At 46.0% G+C, this 21,265-nt stretch overlaps 1 protein-coding gene across 1 annotated transcript in view; it reads right to left on the reverse strand.

Annotated features, from left to right (window-relative positions):
* The window catches only part of LOC144690288 (sodium/myo-inositol cotransporter 2-like), a 108,440-nt gene that overhangs the window by 23,957 nt on the left and 63,218 nt on the right, over positions 1–21,265 (reverse strand). Inside the window, exon 11 of the mRNA XM_078557643.1 lies at positions 10,567–10,717. Coding sequence (XP_078413769.1) covers positions 10,567–10,717 — 151 coding nt within the window. The remainder of the gene's footprint in view (positions 1–10,566; positions 10,718–21,265) is intronic.

Here is a 21,265-nt window from a genome sequence, read left to right on the forward strand (position 1 = left end):
ACTTTCTAGCAGGACTCATTGGTTGACAATGATGAGCAGGGATCCCCCCCTCTTACAACCTGCAGCCCCATGCAGTCTAGAGAGAAGATCTAGCACTTTCCCACTCCCAAAATGATACCGCAAAAAGGAGGCCATTCAACCATTGAGTCTGGACTAGCTCTTTCAAAAAGCAATCCAGTTAGTCCTACTTCCCGCTTCTTTCTCCATATTCCTACAAATTTATTGCCTTCAAGTATTTTATCCAATTCCCTTATGAAGGCTACTATTGAAAATGTATCCACTACCCCACCAAACAGTGTATTCCACATCCTAACTACTCATTACATATAAAAGTTTTTCCTTATGCCACCTCTGATTCTTTTGCCAAAGATCTTAAATCTATGCCCTCTCATTAATCGATCAGTGATTGGAGATAATTTGGGCTGGATTTGCACTATCAAGGCGGGTCGACACGACATACCCGCCTCAGTTTAACAGGCCCCATTAGACCCAACTTCTGCTCTGGGGTGGCAGGGGCAGTATTGAATCAGGAATGCCAACCCCGGGAGCAGATCCTAGGCAGCCAGTGGGGCGGGTGGGCAACCAGTCCGCCTCAGTTCTCTGGGACTTTGTTCCTTTTGTTTCAGAAGCTGTTAGATCCTCTAGTCCTCCCCCTCACACCCCCTAACCCCCCTCACTCCCCTCCACTCACCCCCAATGCCTCCTCATACACCCATGGCCCCTCCATGCCAACTCATGCACCCCACCCGTCCCCCATGCCTCCTCCATGCCAACTCATGCCTCCTACCCACCCCCCATGCCTCCTCATACCCCCCGTGACACCAGTCTTCCCAACCATGAAAATCTGGTTCTTTCTCTTTACTTACTCAACTTAAACCCTTCATGATTTTAAAAATCTCTACTAAATCTCCTCTTAGCCTTTTCTCTTCTATGGAAAACAACTCCAGCTTTTCAAGTCTCTCCATGTAACTTTACCTTCCTAAAGTGTGGTGCCCAGAATTGGACATATTACTCCAGCTGGGGAAGACTAGCATTTTATATAGATTGAGCACAACTTCCTGGCATTTGTACTCTAAGGACAGGAATTGAATGTAGGCAATAGGGTCTCGCCCACTGGCTCTCCAATCAATTGCCTATCATGCACATAAGTGGCGAGAGGCGGGCATTCCCGGAGTGGGGGAAGTAGGGAGGGGAGTGGAAATCCCAACCCCCAATGTGGTGGCTGCTGCCAGTAATGCATCCACCCTAAGCCCAGGATCGCCGAGGGATCCAGGCCATAGGTGTTGATGGTTGGAGGGTGTCGACAGGAGAGTGGTTGGCAGCAAGTGCAGGATGTTGGCTCTCAGCGGCCCAGCCCCCTACCCATGTTCGGTCCCTCGATCAGCCACTGTGCCTGGCAACAAAGAACCCCTTCTGGATGCCCAGCCACGATGCAATAAATCATGACAGGTTTTGCCTTTTGGGCTTCCCGAGTGGCAACTGCCCTACCCACCGCTTGGCAGGATGAGGCCCTGAAATGGGCATTAATTGCTCACCTAAGGTGGTGGTAGGACAGCAAAGCCATGCATGAGCCTTTCTGCCCCAGAATTAGGGCAGAGGCAGGAAGGTGGCAGGGTCCACATTCATCACCCTCCTGCCAGATTAAATGTTCACCACTACCAAATTTATCGGGGGGAGGGCTTTAAATTCTACCCGATGTCTCTGTTTATAATGCTTAGGATCCCATTTGTTTTATTAACTGCTTTGTTAACCCGGCTTGCCATCTTCAAAGATTTGTGTACAAACAACCCCAAGCCCCTCTCTATTTGCACCCTTTTTAAAATTGTACCATTTAGCATGTATTGTCTCTCCCCTTTGAATGGTTCCGATTCACTTTCCAGAATAGTTACCCAGGAAAATTTAGAATGGCTAAAACCAGTTCTAGCTGCTGGGTAACTATACCACTAAACCCCCTCTCCCCACTGGACCACCTGACTAACCTCACCCCCCAACACCCCCCACCCCATGACCTGACTACCCCTCTGACCACCCAACCACTCCCCCGGCCTGCCAACTACCCACCAGAGCTGACTGCCCCCAAACCGCCCCCTCCCCCCACCCTCCGTGGCTTCTCAAAGCAGCTTTGGGACCTTTAAATTTACAAGAAAAGTCAGCAAGTGCCATAAAAAGGGATGAGGCTTGGCATTCCCCAACAATCCTACAATACGAGGAAGGACTCCCAGAGCAGGTACACTCTGCATTTCAGAGGAGGTCTGGTTCAGAAGTCCAGGCAAGAAATGCGGAGCTCAAGTGCAAGATAAGTGAATAGCAGTGCAGCGGTAATCCGAAGGTGATTGACCCTCCTCAGAAGACTCGGCCCTGCACTTCCAAGTTTTGTGTCATCTGCAAGTTTCAAAATTGCCGGCTGTACCCCCATGTCATTAGTGTATATCTAAAACAGCAGTGGTCTTAGTACTCAAGCTTGGAAAATATCACTGTATACCCACTCCAGCTCAAGAAACAGCTATTTGTCAGAACTCTGTTTTCTATACCTCAGCCAGTTTTGTATCCATTTGGCAACTGCCCCTTTTACGCTGTAGGCTTCAATTTTGCCAATGAGTCCAATATGTGATACCTCACCAAACGGCTTTTAAAAGTTCATGGGCGCTATTTTATGGCCCCTCCCGACAGCAGGATTTTCTGTCCCACCGGCATCAATGGAGTTCTGAACGGTTCACCGCTTTTTCGGCCTCTCCCCACCAATGGGGCCAAAAAAATTCTGCCCCATGTATTGCACTGCCCTCATCCAACCTCTCTGTTACCTCATTAAAAACTCAATCAAGCTAGTCAACACAATTTCCTTGGATAAATCAATGCAGGTTCTCCTCGTCCAAGTCACTGTTGTCTTTTTTCCCAGATAATTGTTTCTAATTGTTTCTCCACCACCGCTTCATTCTTCTCCCCTATTTGAACTAGACTCTGCCTGGGTGAGCACCATATCATCTGTTATTTCTTAGCTGACATTTTCTTTTCAGAGACATAAGATTACGAGATAGGCAAGGATGAAGGAGGCCTTTTAGCCATTCACTATTGTCCTTCCAGAATACCAATCTCCTATCTTCCCATTACGATATCTAATCTAAATGCCTCACAATTTCAACAGTGAATGACATATTGAACTTCAAAGGACAGCTTTCTCTAAAAATTACTGTGATTGTAAGTGAGGCTTATTCTGGACATATACAGACAATGGCAAATTGAATATTATTCAATTAAAGACCAAAATGGATTCTACCTACTGTCAGTAAGACAGGTATTATGGAGAGGAGGGAGACAGGCAAACTATACCTATTTCCTCTTGTCACCTGTCTGTAAGCAGAAGGTGTTTTGAATTTTTAAAAAATATGCAGTCGTGTGTTTTCCCAATCCCTCGGTTTTTGTGATCCAATTTATTAATAATCCGCAGCAAACTCAAGTTAGGATTAACTCAGGAGGTTAGTTTATTTTCACATTCAAAACCCGAGGGAGGAGTGTCCACAACGTCCCACTCCAAACATACACAATCACACACAGTAAAGGGGGTGGGTAGAAAAAAGGAGTCTTATAGTACAAGAACCACTGAAATGAATATTAGTTCACATGAGTTCCAGAAACCAAAGTCAGACTCCAATGAGGAATTCTTTCTCGTAGGCATTCAAGTTCAGCTGGCTGAAGACGGGTTGTAGTATTCGCTTTTCAGTTGGTGCTGATATCGCTAGATGAAATAGGTACACAGAGATTGGGTCAGTTCTGTAGGCAATGGTCCAAAATCTTCCAGCAGAGACAATCCTGATGATCAGGCTGTTCTTCTGCCTGCCTGGAGGGGCTTGCTTCTTGGTGGCTCTCCAGTTGGATGTTAAAACAGCAGACTGACTAGTTCTCAGTTCTCAAAGGCATATGGGGATTTCAAAATGATCACTGGAGTCCTTGTCCAGGGATGATAATGTCCCAGTCATTAATTGTTGAAAGAGATACCATCTATGTTGTGGGTCTGGTGTTTGGGAAGCCATTGTCTAGACAGAACCACTGACTCCACTAGCAAGGTGAACTTATCAGATGTAAATTACATCCCTGTGGTTCCCTTTGAGGTGGGTCTGGACAGCCCCAGGTGTGATATGAGTCTTTTAGCTCACTAGGTGTGATGAGGTTAGATGTACAAGCTTTCTTGTCTTTGTGATTACATGGGGGAGAATTTTTTGCTTGGCGGACGGGAGAGTGCCCGACCTGACCAAGCGTAAAATGACGCGTGATGTGTCGGGTGAGCATCCCGACATCATCGCGCACCTGCGCGATATTTCAGTCGGCGGGCGCACGCTGGAGTTGGCAACACTCACGCCGATAATTAAAAGGCCTATTAAAGCCATTAAAAAGTTAATTGAAAGAAAGACCAAGCAGCCTTTGCATTTTTTAGGAAACCTCATCCACGGGTGGGATGAGGTTTCCAACAGCAAATAAAAATAAAATAAAAATTTTAAAATGTCATTAATAACATGTCCCTGTTCATGTGACTCTGTCTCACATGAGGGGACATGTTTTATAACATTCTTTAAATCTTTTCATTTTTATTTTGAAAAACATTCATCTCCCTGAGGCAGCTCTGTGCCTTAGGGAGATTTTCAAGTGCACATTTGTGTGCATGCGCGAAGTTCGTGTTCACCCCCTCCCCCCACACAGGCCTGCCAACGTAAAATCATGGTCTGGCCCCCGATCGCGGGCGGCAGTCAGCTTCCCAACTGCCCCCACTGAGCCTGGCTGACAAGGGAAAAATCTTCCCCATGGGGTCTGTGCAATGAAGTGTGAGATTCCAGAAGCTGAGCAAAGAATTCTTTTATTCTGGAAACTCCTAGTGGTGGCTCCCTTGACAAAGGGCCAACCCTGTGGTCAGGTGACTTGTAGCTGCCATCTTTTTGGTTCAGCAAAAAGTTCATTTTTAAAAATAGCAGTAAGGATAAAGCTTTGAACACACTGTGTTGGGGTTCTTCTCATGTCATAGGAACGCAACACATGAAAGAAATCATAAACTGTGTAAATCAAACTTTATTCACTTTGCTTATTTAAAAAAGGACTTTGCTGAACCAAAAGATGGCTGCTACAGGTCACATGACTCACAAGATTGGCCACAGTTTCTGGAAATTTCCAACAGCAGTTACAAGGACAAAAGAGTTCCATCCTCATCCTTGTGGAAACTCACACCTTATTGTAAGAACCCATTATAATCCACAAAACCAGAGGACTATAACAAAGAGAGAGACATCGACACTCATTATTCCTGCAGAGGCTCAAACAGCCACCATCTCATACCTGGGACTGTCAAGGCCCATTTCAAAAAGGAACTATAGAAGGGGGAATACATGTCATTCGCATCTTTATAAGCTTGCCCCTGTAGTGGAGCCTGAGGGTCTACCAAGATAATAACTACCCGGAACAGGGTCATTAATGTGGATGATGACACTTTCAGAGGCTAATGACTGGGAAATCATAAGCCATAAAACAAAAGCAAGGTCAGACACCACATAAATATGCCTTTATGAAAGCATTGTGGAGGAAGGTCACATGACTTGAGTGGCCATTTTGAAATCTCTATATTCAGTTGAGAACTCAGAAACAAGCAGGCTGTTGATTTACTTCCAACCTGCAAGACCTACAGCAGGACTCCAGGCTGACCAAACAACCTGCAACAAGTCTCAGCCCCTTGAAACCTGTTTATCTGGAAGCCTCTGACTATTGTCTGCCAAGCAGAGATTCTACATTGCTGTCTTCTGCCAGGAACCCACTGGAACTGGAACTTCTCTGTGAAGGATCCCCCCCTGCCCCCAGACTTTGGCTTTCTGGTCTCTGGAAATCACGTGAAATGATATCCATTTCTGTGGTTCTTTTACTGTTAAGTTATTCATAGTTGTTAAAGTTCTCTTTTCTATCCCCGTTACTGGGCAGGATTTTCCCATTGGCGAGCCAACGCGTAAAATGACACGCAGTGATGTCAGGCGGAATTTCCGACGTCACCATGCCCCATGTAAGTTTTTAGGTAGGCAGGGGTGCAGCAAAATCAGCTGTGGGCCCACCAACCTGTCAATGGCCAATTGAGGGCATTGACAGGATCAATTAGCTAATTAATGGACCCGCCCATCCAACTTTACGGTTAGGGGGCAGGCCAGGAGCCCCGGCGGGAATTAGAAAATGCATGAAATCTCATCCACGGGCGGGATGAGGTTTCATGTAGGTTTTAAAATTTTTTAATAAAGTTTCTGTAAAAATTATGGACATGTCCCAACTCAGGTGACAGTGTCACATGAGGGGACATATCAGGAATTTATTTTTTTTCTACATTTAATTTTTGTCACAGAACAGCCGATCTCTCTGAGGCAGCACCTAGCCTCAGGCAGATGAGAGCGCTCTTTCCTGCGCACACACGAAAGAGCACATTCTCGGGTTTAAGGAATCCCCCCCCTCCCCGCGCGCACAGGGAGTGCATAGCACTTCCATGTGGACGTCACGCTGGGCGGGCCTTAATTGGCACCGATCAGAGGCGCGCCTGTGCATGCCCGCCATTCAACTTCACCCCTGACGGGAGGAAAATCCTGCCCACTGTACATTTGTGTGTGTGCGTATGTGCGAGTGTATGTGTGTGTGAAGTTGTGATCATCCCCCCATGTTTGAATGTATGAATAAGCTAACCATCCGGTTTAATCATAAAGAGAGTTAGCTGCAAGTCACTTTAAAAATTGGACTTCACAAACTGAGGGTTTGGGGAAACATGCCACAACCTATTTTTAAACAACTAAGAACACCCCTGTTTACGGACAGATGGTGAGAGGATAAAGGAGCTCAGTTTTGCCTCTCTCCCCTGCCCTTAACATTACTATGCAGTTTTGATGAGGAACATTGCACAGATCTGATCTTTTTGTGGGGAATGGAAGGTATCTGTTGTCCCCACCCCTTTCCCCATTCTTCCTGCATGATAACGCTGGCTCTGTGTAAAAGTGAACTTAACTGGATTTTTTGCCTTATTTTTCTCTGGGATGTGTTAACCTATGGTAATGAATGGTTAATGTAACTTAGGTTTGTGCCATCTTGCCATCTTAATGCAGGGACCAGCTCCCATGATTTTTCCAATCTGATCAACCACACTGAAATTCCCAGGCGCACGGTGGCGAAAACTTGGTTTTATCTTTCTCATGCCAGCAATGCCTGGTATTTACCTGACATCTTCCTCCAAAAATGTAGCTGCCATCAGTGTATCAACTGTTTCAACAGGCTATACTTGTGGTCCCACTTATGCTTCCCTTCTCCATGTCCTAAGTACTACCCTATTATTTTCCAAAGGTTTATGGAAGATGCTTAATGAAGAAAATAATTCTTTTTTTTGAGACTTCGAAAGAGAACTTTACCTATATACCATAATCAATGTTTCCTTTCAGATGTAGTTGTTGTACATTACCAACGTTTTCAGTGAGCAGGCCCCTTAAATTTTTTTGCACGGCTGCACATGCACATTATTTATCACAGAACAGGGCCTGCATGGTACTTCCCAGGCTGCTGTGCACTTGTGTACCCATGCAACTTAGCAGGAACATTGACCATAAGCCAACCCAACCAATCCTTTGCAGAGGACTCATAGTGGAGTTTTACTTTTCATATATTTCACACTGATAAAAACAAGCTGATGCTACAATGTACAATCTTATACTAAACAACAGAAAAAAAAGCTATGTTTCATGTGGATATGTGGATCAAGGCCACCCAATACAAAAGTTTTAAAATTAGTGATGTCTTCACTGGGTTCCCCAGAGCATAATCCAGTCCTAGTTTAATTCCTGTGATGGATGAAGGATGTTCTTTTGCAAAAAGCAAAAATCCTGCAAACAAATAATCTTTATAACTTTGAAACCTGCAAAGTAGATAATCCTTATATCCATTCATAACCATGGCATCATATTTGATCCTGAGTTGAGGGTCTGATCGCATATCCATACCATTACTACAACTGCCTACTTCCACCTTTGTAATATTGTCCTACTCCATCCTCTCTCAGCTCATCTGCTTTTGAAGCACTTACCTGTTCATTTGTTAAATCTGCACTTGACCATTCCAATGAACTCTTAGCTGGTCTCCTGCATTCTACCCTCCATAAACTGAAGTAATTCAAAGTTCTGCTGCCTGTGTCCCAACCTGCATTGTCGGGTGAAGTATGAAGGTGGGAGGCGTGGAAATTTGCACTGCTGGCCAGCATGCCACTTTGCCAACATTATCTGATCCCCGAGCCAATTTCCCAAAGGCAAGATGGGGGTAGGAAGGCTATTCACCCGCAAGTGGCAGGTGGTCAATTGAGATGCGGTTAATGGCCTATTAGGGCCAATTGCCAGAGGTTGACTGGAATTTTCTTGTTGGTTGTGGGCCCTGCCGGAACTAGGGCAGCTGCCTGGAGGGAGTATTCCAGCAGCATAGGGCCAATGCTCCAGACAGACTTAGTGGCCCACCCCAGCTGCCTGGCCACCGCAGTAGCCACAGGCTGCCCTGTGGAGGAGCTCCCCTTTGACAATGGTGGCCTGGCTGTTGACGCCATTTTTTAAGTTGCGAAGGGGGTACGGAGAGGCACCTCTTTCTCTCTCTTAGCCAAACTGTAGGCTGCTGCCTCTGAGCTGGAAGGCTTCCTATTGGTCCTCCAGCTTCGAGAACCCGCCATCCTTAATTGGGTAGCAAATCCGTCCTGTGTCCACTAATTGGCAAATTCAGGGAAAATCACTGCCAGGTGACTGTTTCCCACATAGCATGGGGCCATGACCCCAATTGACCCTGACATCATGGTCCCAATCCAAAACCTCATATTCTGCTCCAAGTCCCATTCAATCATGCGCCGAAGTACATTGGACCCTGGTTAGGTAGTGCCTTGGTTTTAAAATTCTCATCCTTGTTTTCAAATCCCTCCATGGCCTTACCTTTCTCCATCTCTGTAATCTCCTCCAGCCCTAAACCCTCCATGATATCTGCACTTGTTCAATTCTGGCCACTCGTATATCTCTGATTTTAATGACTCCACCATTGGCAGCCGTACCTTCAGCTGCCAAGACATTAAAGTTCTGAAATTCTCTCCCTAAACCTCTCACCTCTCTTTCCTCCTTTAAGACACTCCTTAAAGCCAACCTGTTTGACCAAATTTTTGATCATCAGCCCCAATTATCTCCTTATGTGACTCAAGTGTCAAATATTGTTTGCTAATGCTTCTCTGAAGCACTTTATATCATTTTACTACATTTAAAGCCCTATACAGATACAAGTTGATGTTGTGGTTGTACACACCGATATCCTAATGCGTTAGTATCTCATTTAAACTTTAGGCTAGAGATACAATACTACAAATGTGCCTTTCCTGTAGTAACATTTCTCAATAGATACAAAGCCAGGTTGGAATATAAGCTGTGAGGAGGACACAAAGGGATTGTAAAGACATATAGACAGGTTAAGTGGGCAACAAGGTGGCAGATGGGCTATAATGTGGGGAAGAGTGATGTTATTCACTTTGGTAGTAAGAATAGAAAAATGGAATTCTTTAAAAAGGCATGAAACTCCAAATGTTGATGCTCAGAGACAAGAAATACAGAAAGTTAGCATGCAGGTACCACAATCAATTGGGAAGGCAAATTACATAAAAACAGATAGTGCTGGAAAAACTCAACAAGTCTGGCAACATCTGTAGAGAGAGAAGCAGAGTTAACGTTTCAAGTCCGACATGTTCCAAAGAAAAGTTATATCAAACTCGAAACGTTAACTCTGTTTCTCTCTCTGTAGAGGCTGCCAGACCTGCTGAGTTTTTCCAGCACTTTCTGTTTATAATTCAGATTTGCGTACCTGCAGTATTTTGCTTTTATTTTAAGGCAAATTAGATATTGACCTTTATTGCAAGAGAATTGGAGGACAAGAGTAAGGGAGTTTTGCTACAATTGTATAGGGCTTTGGTGAGACCACACCTGGCAGTGTGCAGTTTTGCTCTTGTTGTTTAGGGAAGGGAATACTTGCCTTGGAGGTGTTACAGTGAAGGTTAACTAGATTGGTTCCTGGATTGGCTCTATGCTGAAAGGCTGAGTAAATTGGACCTCTACTGTCCGGCAAGGAGAATGAGAAATGTTTTCATTAACATGTACAAGATTCTGAAGGGGGTGACATTGAGAGGTTGATTCCCCTGGCTGAGGAATCTAGAACACAGGGGCACAGTCTCAGAATAAGGGGTCATTCATTCAGGACTGAGATGAGGATTCAGAAGGTTGTGAATTTTTGCAATTCATTATCCCAGAGGGTTCTGGATGTCCCATCGTTGATGGTTTTTAAAACTGACAGACATTTGATCTGAGGGATTCAAGGATTATGAGGGGTGGGCAATGAAGTGAATTGAGGCAAAGGTTCAACTATGGTCACATTGAATGGTGGAGCAAGCTGAAGGGGTCATTTGCTCTACTCCTGCTCTCATTTCTCATGTTATTTAACTAAAAGTCAGCAGTTATACATTTACTTACTTTGAACTGGTCCAAAATAGTGAGCTCAGTATTTTCCTACCTGCCAACAAGCATAAGCTCCCACTCAGAACAGTGAGGTCGGACGTGGTGCCAGACATCCATTGTAAATATTGTACTCGCACTGTTGAAAATTGAAGTGAGGGAGGACATGAGGGCAGCGATCATTACTGACATCATCAGGCCTCGCAGTCCTGCAGCGGAACAGAATGGGGTCCAACTGAGCTTTGTATTAAAAACAGTATCATGGCAGTGACTTAATTACAGTGGATGATTTATTATATAGTTAAAAATATTCTAAAATGAGTGACCCAGCAGCAAATGTTTGCTGCCCTCTAACCCATATCAATACCAGCCTCTCACGCTAAAGGTTTGCTGCTCTCAGAATTGCCTCCCCCAATTCCCTGATGATTCCTGAAAATGAGATACTCAAATATTGCCATGTCTGAAGTTAAACTGGCAGGTGCAGCGGGTTAATACATTACTCTGGTTTTGAAGTCAATCGATGGAACTCTTCTCTTCGCCATCTGTAAACATCTATAACTATGATGAAGAAAATGTACCCAAATGTCAAAACCAGCCCTTTCTTTTCATTGATGATGACTGATATGTATTTCCATGATTTTCTGTTTCTACATGAAATTAATTTGCAGTCACAATCGAGTTCGAGTACACACCAGACCACAGCATAAAACTTCCATAATTGTGCATCAACCGGCTGGTATAATCAGAGAGGCAGTGAGGATAAGTAATAAACAGTCTGGTATTGATCAATAGAACATTAATTCATGGAAAGTGTCATTCAAATTTCAAAGAAATTCAAGAAATGAACAAATACGGAAGCTCAGAACTGAAGAAAAACTTGGTACTGAGCGGTGAAAGTGTCCTGGATAGTATCACAGAATGAACTTATGAAGAGGACATGTGATTGAGTGTCTGACCTTTATTCTAGACTGGGGAAAAGAACATAAGTGTGCATGCAGGGCTTTTCTACAATGCAAGGGTGGAAAACCAAAAGGAAAGACATTAAAAATGATCATCAACATCTTCAAGGGTGGTTATCCCTTTACATAGTGGGATGAAAAACTGCAACAGGAGCACCTGGTACTTTAATGTTGCAATAACTTTACAATATTTGAAAAAAAGAGAGAGAGACAGTGGTCCCTCGTAGGTGGAAGAAGAGAAACTGAAGGCTGGATCCATGAGCGGGCAATAAACAAAGTAAGGAGGCTGCCATTGTTTCTGTTAATTTAATTTAATGCAATTGAATAACTGGAATTGGCCATACTGTGCACAAGGTCATTACTGACGGTTCAGATAAAGATCCTAATGGATCCACACAATCAAGGCCGATGGGAGCAGAACTGAAAAGGTTCTGGAGAAGTGCGCCATTTTGCCAAAGATTGTACATGTGGAACTCAAGTTGAATGGGAGCTGCTGTTGGATGACAATTGGTGGCTCAATCCTTGAAGAAAAGTCCTGAAGGACTTTATGGCTGAAATTGGCGCCAAATATGCTGAATGGGCTGCTGGAGATCTATCTTTGTTGTATCTGCTATTCAATGTGTAATTTATAATTTATTTTGACTGTGCTTTGCCTGTTAATTCACATTTAATATATTTTGATTTTGGTTTGATTGTTAAGGTAAAAATTGTAAAAATGTGAAATCTTGTCCATTGAATTTTCATTCGGTAAATTCGGTTCTTTTGATCTGTTGATCGCCACGGGGATCATAACAATGGTTACCCAAAATGTAATCCATTGCAGGTGTGTTTTTTTTATTCATTCACAGGATGTGGGCTTCACTGGCTGGGCCAGCATTTATTGCCTATCCCTAGTTGCCCTTGAGAAGGTGGTGGTGAGCTGCCTTCTTGAATCGCTGCAGTCCATGTGATGTAGGTACATCCATAGTGTTGTAGGGAGGGAGTTCCAGGATCTTGACCCAGCGGCAGTGAAGGAACATCGATATATTTCCAAGTCAGGATGGTGAGTGGCTTGGACGGGAACTTCCAGGTGGTGGTGTTCCCATCTGTCTGCTGCCCTTGTCCTTCTCATTGGTAGTGGTCATGGGTTTGGAAGGTGCTGTCAAAGGAGCCTTGGTGAATTCCTGCAATGCATCTTGTAGATGGTACACGCTGCTGCTACTGTGCGTCAGTGGTGGAGGGAGTGAATGTTTGTGGAAGGGGTGCCAGTCAAGTGGGATGCTTTGTCCTGGATGGTGTCAAGCTTCTCGAGTGTTGTGGGAACTGCACTCATTCAGGCAAGTGGTGAGTATCCCATCACACTCCTGACTTGTGCCTTGTAGATGGTGGACAGGCTTTGGGGAGTCAGGAGGTGAGTTACTCGTTGCACTATTCCTAGCCTCTGACCTGCCTTTGTAGCCACAGTATTTATATGGCTAGTCCAGTGCAGTTTCTGGTTAATGGTAACCCCCAGGATGTTGAGAGTGGAGTATACGGAATATATTTTAATATTTTTACATCCATTTAACTTGTGAATTTTACTCGTACAGTTTATTCTGACTTTGATTTTGACTGAAGGATTTGTCAGGACCCAGTTGGTTTAACAAATTCCAAAGGGCAGCAAGGATACAGAATGTACTTTGGGTGGGGATCTTCAATGTCCATCATTAAGAGTAGGTTAGTAGCACCATCATAGACCAAGCTGGCCGAGTCCTAAAGGGGATAGCTGCTAGACTGGACCTGTGACAGGTGGTGAGAGAACGAACATGAGGGGAAAACCTGCTTGACCTCATCCTCATCAACTTATCTGAAGCAGATGCAGCTTTCCATAACAGTATTGGTAGGATTACCACAGCACATGTCCTTGTGGAGATGAAGTCCTGTCATTACACTGATGCCATACAACACAATGGAGCATGTCACTACCACTGTGCCAAATAGGATAAATTCAGGAGAGATCAAGTAACTCAAAACTGGGGCACTGTGAGACATCAGAGCAGCAGAATTATATGCCACCGCAATCTGTAGCCTCATTTTGTGACATACCACTCATTACACTGTGACCATTAAGCCAGGACCCAACCTGGGTCAATAGGGCATGTGGAAGAGCATGTATGAGCAGTACCAAACATAAAAAATAGATGTTAACCTGGGGAAGCTACAAGCACAGGACTACATGTATCCTAAAGTCAGAGCTAAGCAATCCCACAAATGGATCAGATCAAAGCTATGCAGTTTTACCACATCCAATTGTGAATGGTGATGGACAATCGTACAACTAATGTGAGGAGGAGACTCCATGAACATCCGCATCCTTGATAATGGTGCAGCTCAGCATGTGAGTACAAAAGATAAGGGTCAAGCATTGACATCCAACTTTAGCCAGAAGTAACTCTTCCTAAGGCCCCTATCATAACAGAAGCTAATCTTCAGCCAATTCAGTTCACTCCATGTGATATGCAGTGGATAAACAAAGGCTATAGGCCCCAACAACATTCTGGCTGCAGTACTGAAGGCCTGCGGTCCAAAACTAGCAGCACTGCTAGCCAAGCTGTTCCAATATAGCTACAATACTGTCAGCTACCCAACAAAGTGGAAAATTGGACAGAACAAACCAAACCCGGCGGAATACTGCCCCATCAGCCTACTCTTGGATCATCAGCAAAGTGACAGAAGTTGTCGGCAACAGTGCCATCAAGCAGCACTTAATCAGCAAAAACCTGCTCACTGATGGTCAGTCTGGATACCACCAGGACCACTCAACTCCAGTCTTCATTGCAGCCTTGGGTCAAACACATACAAAAGAGTTTAATTCCAGAGGTGAGGTGAGTGTGACTGCCCTTGACATCAAGACAGCATTTGGTGGAGTGAGGCATCAAGGAGCCCTAGCAAAATTGAAGTCACTGGGAATCACAGGAAAATTCTCCTCTGGCTGGAGTCATAACTAATACAAAGGAATACAGTTATGGTGGCTGGAGGCCAATCATCTCAGCCCCAGGACATCGCTGCAGGAATTTCTCAGGGTAGAAGCATGCTTGGTACAACTGTCTTCAGCTGTTTCATCAACCTTCCTCCATCATTAGGTCAGAAGTGAAGAGGCTTGCTGATGCTGGCACAGCGTTCTGTTCTAGTCTCAACTCCTCAGATAATGAAGCTGTCAGTGACCACATGCAACAAGACCTGGACAGCATTCAGGCTTGGACTGATTAGTGGCAAATAACATCCTTGCTATATAAGTGCCAGGCAATGATCATCTCTGACAAGGAGAATCTAACAATCTCCCTTTGACATTCAATGGCTTTACTCATTGTCAAATCCCCCATCAACACCCTGGGGCTCACCACTGACCATAAAGTTAACTGGACTAACCACATGAATACTGTGGCCACAACAGCAGATCAGAGGCTGGGAATTCTGCAACAAGTAACTCATCTCCTGATTCGCCAAAGCCAGTCCACACAACTGCAATGCACAAATCAGGATTGTAATGGAATACTTTCCACTGGAATAATGCAGCTCCAACAACACTCAGGAAGCTCAAGATCATCCAGGATAGAGCAGCCTGTTGGCTTGGGACCCCATCCACCACCAAAGACATTCACTCCCCTCACCAATGCATCCGGACTGCAGTGTGTACCGTCCCCAGAGCACACTACAGGAAATGGCCAAGATTTCTTTGACAGCAACTCTCAAATCTGTGACCTCTACTACCCAGAAGAACAAGGGCAGCCGGCAAATAGAAACATCTCCACTTTCACGTTTCCTTACAAGTCACACACCATCCTGACTTAGAACATATTGTCATTCCATCCTTGTCACTGAGTCAAAATCCTATAACTCTTCACTTAGCAGCACCGTGGGAGTAGCTTCGCCACACAACTGCAGTGGTTCAACAAGGAGAAACATAAGAAATGGGTTATAATGAAAGCCTTGCCAGGGAAGTCCACATCCCATGAATGATGTAAAAAAAATAACCTTACATGATCTAATGGCAAAAACACAAAACAAAGGGATCCTTAGATCAAGATAACAGTCTTGGTGACATTGAATCATTTATGGAGTCTCACAGCTGTGTTTTTCCTCAAGTTTACCACCTGTGCTTTAGTCGTTCCAAGTTGGACAGGACATGATGATGGATTGTGAGACCTCCTGCAAATTCCTGCACCAAAATAAAGGCACAATGATTTCCCTCAGCTCCTCACATGTGGGCCTTAGATTTCTGAGTTTTCTGTCCATTTCTACCTTCAATATGACATTCAGGAAGAATTTCTCAGGAGCTCATGGACTCCTTTGTCACTAAGATCCAGACAATCTGATCAACTGCCTCTGCCGCATCCTTCCCTTTCACTAGCCCATCTGGCCAAACATCCTCCCCATTCATGGGGCCATAGACTGTACTCATGTGGCCATCAAGGCACCAGCGGGTCAGCCGGGTGCCTTTGTGAATAGGAATGGTTACCACTCCATGAACATGCAGATAGTTTGTGACCACAAGACACAGATTCTGCAAGTCTGTGCAAGGCCCCCTGGCAGCTCCCATGATATATACATCCTGCAACACTCCAAGGTGCCAAGGGTGTTCCTGGCTCCAGCTCGGCTGGATGGTTGGCTGGATGACAGAGGCTATCCCTTGAAAAGGTGGCTCATGACACCACTCTGACACCCAAGGACAGAGGCAGAAGAGGGGTACAATAGAAGTCATGCCTTCACAAGTTTGGTGGTTGAGAGGACAATAGGGCTACTGAAGATGAGGTTCTGCTGCCTAGACCATTCCGGGGGTTCCCTGCATTATCCTCCAGACCTGTGTCACTTATCATTGTTGTCTGCTGCGCTCTGCACAATCTGGCACTGGCAAGGGGGGGCCCACTGGAGGATGAGGATAGCGAGGTAGCTCCACAGGCCTCAGAGGAAGACTCTACTAATGAATCTGATGAGAAACCCAGGCAGGCAAAGGGTGAGGACGAGGAGGCAGACTTGATGAACCTTCAGGGAGGCAGGGACACCAGGGAGGCCTTGATTCGACGCACCTTCAGCTCGGCTGCCAAAGCTTGGCTTCCATCTCAGTGCAAGGGCACTGCCTCCGTCACACACATTTCTGAGGAGGCAAGGCCATGATCCCAGTGTCACTTCACAACCTCTGTAATAAAGTTTGCTGCTCCTGCCATCTATAATCAGGCACTGATGAGGCTGGCACCTATGGAAAACATGAGGGACACTCAGGGCATTGAAACAAAACCTTGCTTTACCAGAGTTGCAAAGAAGGAACAAAACATAATCTGGCTGCCAAAGTCACACAAAAACAATACATAACACTGATGAAATGGGCACAAGTCACCCGTGAAAACCCTCCCCTGAGCTCATGGTGCCTTAAACTGATGCTTGTGCACCCCCTCCCCACTGCCCCCTCATTGGCAGCAGCATTGGAGGCAGATTGCTGACTCTGCTGATGCGTCGGCCCTGATAACCTTGGTGGTCATCCGCTGGCTGGTAGGGCCTGAGCAGGCTCCGCCTGGAAGGGTGCGACCAGCGACATGGCTGGGCACTCCTCAGTCATCACAGCCTCAGAAGATGCCATGGTTACCGGCAGAGGGGCGGAGAAGCTACTGCCCTCATCTGTAGAGAGGAGCCCACAGAGACGACTGGCAGTTCATCCATCATCGTGAGGAATGTCTGGACCTCCCTGTTCACCATTGATGGACGGGTACCTAGCAGAGAGAGTGGGTGTCTCATCCATCTCTCACACTGGCAGCAGCCGTCTGAGGTTGTAGCTGGTGTGAGGGCTTGCAGGATCCGAGTGTGATCCCAGGAACCCCTGATTCTGCTCCTGAAGCTGCCTCTCCATGAGAGTCGCCACTCTCTCAGTGGAGGAGGCAGTGTGCTCGGTGCTCAGGGTCAATGCAGTGCTCAAGCTCTGCATGGACTCCTCCACGACAGATACTATGGCACGCAGACCCTCAGGGATCTCTGCTAGATCTTCCCGCATATCACACTCTCTACTTATGCCAGCTCCTCATGTGAGTGTAATGTGCCCTCACCACAGTGCACTCCAAATGAAGCCATTTGGAGCGCTATTGCCCACCAATGTGCCGTATCTGCGCTGGTGCTGGATGCAGAGAGCGGATGTGACGAGGGTGGATCACTCGGCAGTTTCTCCTTGGGTGTCAAGGGGAGTCCTCGGGGTCAGCCATGCATTGTGAGGATAGTGCTTCTGAGGGAGAAACAGAATGTGTCTGGTAAGAACATCATTACTCAGTGTCTGTCAGTTGCTTGCCAAAAAGGATATGTTCCTCGCTGAGGCACCATGAGTGGCCAAGCGATGGGTACTCTGGATTTGAACTCCTCATCGGGGATGCCATGATCCTGCTCTTTTTGCGAACTCCCCCAGTCTCTCTGCCCACTACGTTCTTACCGTCCCCCGAGACCTCTGCTTCTCCGAGGCCTGAGGACCTTGCTCCTCGCTCGCATTCCATGTCCAGGGCGTCCATCTCAAACCTGGAGAGGATTAGGATGTTGGGCACCCCGCCCCCGTTTGTGTGAGCTCCAGCACGTTATGGATTCTCTTCTCCTGAATGTAAACAAGCGCATTCATTAGTCCATCCTCTACCTGCAACACCATTCCAGCCCCGCAACCCACCCCCCTGGACAGCCAGCTTGAAATATCCTTCAAGTTGGCACTCCTCACCCTTCTATACACACAAATTGAGCAGCAACATTTCCCACCCTTGGTAGGCACAGTGATATGTGTCATTAGGCACTATGCATCTCACACCACTAACTGTCGTGACTTAAGTCCACCCTCCAAGACATCTATACACAGTTCCATGCCAAGTTGGTACTCACCCTTATGGAGTGCAGAAGATCATTAAACCATTTCCGGCATTCGAACCAGGTGCGGCACACCACATCAAGCCCACTCACCTGGGCAGCCACCTGCGTCAAAACCCTTTTTGTCTGGTGGGGTGGCCTCCTCCTGCCATGAATATATCACGCTGGGCACTTACTGCCTCCACTAGAGTGCACAGGCAGTCTGAGAATCATGGGGCAGGGTGTCCACCAGCAATGGCATCTTGCCTACCGTGCCCACCGCATGCTAAGGACATCACTTGTGCCAAATTTTCCTGTCTCTCGTTGACAGCTCTGTTAGGCTCCTCCCCAACTCCTGGCAGCTTTCAGGGAGCTGCCAGGGCTTCTTTTAAACCGGCCTCCCTCTCCCCCCGGGGTCACCATTCCACCCTGCATCTGCCATGTTTCAGCCCCCACCAGCAGCTTTATGCCAATGTCCAGGCGCGTTTCACACAAGCCGGCCATTAATTGGCCAGCCAGCGCGAAATCTTGTCATTCCGACATTCAAGGGCAGAAGCAGACACCACGGCCGCTTTCGGGCTCGCCAATCATGTGCGCCTGACGAGCGCGAAATTCAGGCCTTGCAGGCATGAATTCGAACCCTACCTGGGCAACTGCAAATTTAAATTCAATTCAATTAATTAATAAATCTGGAATTAAAAAGCTACTCTCAATATTGGTGATCATGAAACTACCAGATTAACGTAAAAAGGAATCTAGTTCACTGATGCCCTTTGATGAAGGAAACTTGCTGTCCACACCCAGTCAGGACCCTATCGTTTAAAATACTGTCTACCTAACCTTGAATATATTCAATGACTCAGCCTCCACAGCTCTCACAGAAGAGACTTCCAAAGATTCACAACCTTCTTAGAGAAGAAATTTCTCACCTGTGTCTTAAATGAGCAACCATTTATTCTGAAATGATGCCCTCTAGTTCTAGATTACCCAAAGGGGGAATACATCCTCTGAGCATCTACCGTGTCAAGCTGCCTCGAAATCTTAAATGTTTCAATATGATCACCACTCATTCTTCTCAACTCTACTAAGTATATTGGCCCAGCCTGCTCTATCTTTCCTCATAAGGCTACCCCTCCATCGCAGCAATCAACCTGGTGAACTGCCTCCAACGTAAATATATCTCTCCATAAATAAGAAGATTAAAACTATACGCAGTACTTTAGGTGTGATCTCACCAACACCCTGAACAAGTGCAAGACTTCCCTACTTTTATATTTCGTCCCCATTGTAATAAAGGCGAACATTCGATTTGTCTTCCTGATCACTTGCTATACTTGCATGCTAATCTTTTGTGCTTCATTTAGGAGGTCACCCAGATCCCTCAATACTGCAGCATTCAGTGGTTTCTCTCCATTTAGATAATATTTTACTTTTCTATTCTTCCTACCAAAGTGAATAACCTCACATTTTTGCATGTTATATTACATACGCCAAATTTTTGCCCACTCACTAAATCTATCAATATCCCTTTGCAGACTCTTTGGGTTTATTTTTATTCCAAGGTCCTGACCCTGATGCCAGGATGAATTCTAGGTCAGGAACCAAGAGATGCTGGCAGCTGGACTCTGGAAGTGATTTTGGAGGGGGCTGCCAGTAAGTGGGTGACTTCGAGGGCTTTGTCCCATTAAGAATGGTGGGTGGGCTCTTGAGGCTGGAAGGCCAATAGAAGACACTCCAGCATTGAATGATCAGCAGGTCCACCGTCAGAGGTGGGAGTTTTAAATATAGGTAGGAGAAAGGGAGAGGACTTCAAGATGGAGGCTCCCTCTGAAGATGTACTACAAAAGTATAAATACCAAGAGGCCACAGCTGCCAGGCCATCTTTGTGAAGGGGTAAATCTTCCAATGGACAACCTGCTTCATGTCTGTGGCTCTATGGATATGGTGGGTTTGGGAGTGTTGGGGTTTCCTTGCACGTTGCAGTGCTGGTCTACAAGTCTGTCGCTGGCAGGCAACCTCCATCCCTTGGCCAATTTGTGGCCTGAGGGGCCTGTACTCAGCATTGGCAGAATGGCCTTAATAGGCCCTTTAGGTGGCTTAATTGGTTATTCGCCACTTGTTGATGGGTAGCCATTCTGCCACTACCACCCTCCCTGTCCCCTGGTGCAACCTGTTCCAAAATGCCTCAGAGACAAGAACATGCTGGCAAACAGGGGGCATTCCTGCTGGTAGCAAGAAGTTGCCAGCTGTCCCACCTCCGCCAAATGAAAATTCAGCTCTTGTGTCCTCCTCATAACTTGCTTTCCCATCTGGGAGACGCAGATGGAGGAGACTACAGCTGAGTGTAATGTAGACCGAGTACAAAGTCGGGAATTTGGTTCACATGGGAAGTCAGTGCAAAGGGGGAAAGAGGTGCTCCTTTTTCGACCGTTTTTAGCCCCCAGTAGTTGGTGAGTCTTCATCCTTTGTCTCCAAGCAGGAGAGTGTAATTTTCTATCACTTTAGCTGTGTAAATTAATAACAATTGGCTAATTAAATAAAAATGTTAGATAGATATGACAGGTATGGTAGTGTGCCATGACTGCACCATGTGGGAATCTGTGGAATGAACTGCAATCCTAGACAACCATACCTGCAGTCAGCAGCTTGCACAACTTCGGCTCAGAGTTGCTGAGCTGGAGCCTAAGTTACAAACATTGCAGGACATCAGGGAGGGGGAGAGTTATTTGGGTGTTTTATTCCAGGAGGTAGTCACATCCCCTAGATTAGACAGAACTTTAGAGTTGGTCAATGGTCAGAGACAGAAGGGTGTGACTGCTCACCAAAGGGAGGAGCACCAACCTCAAGATGAAAGTGCGGCAGGGCCTCCTGCACATGCAGCTGAAGATTCGCAACGAGCAGTCGCTCATAGGTGCTTCGCTAGATCCAGGGTCTATAGACAGCACTTGTCATTCCTGCAGATGACTGAGAACCAGT

The sequence above is a fragment of the Cetorhinus maximus genome, chromosome 15 (assembly GCF_964194155.1).
Source record: "Cetorhinus maximus chromosome 15, sCetMax3.hap1.1, whole genome shotgun sequence".
NCBI lineage: Eukaryota > Metazoa > Chordata > Chondrichthyes > Lamniformes > Cetorhinidae > Cetorhinus > Cetorhinus maximus.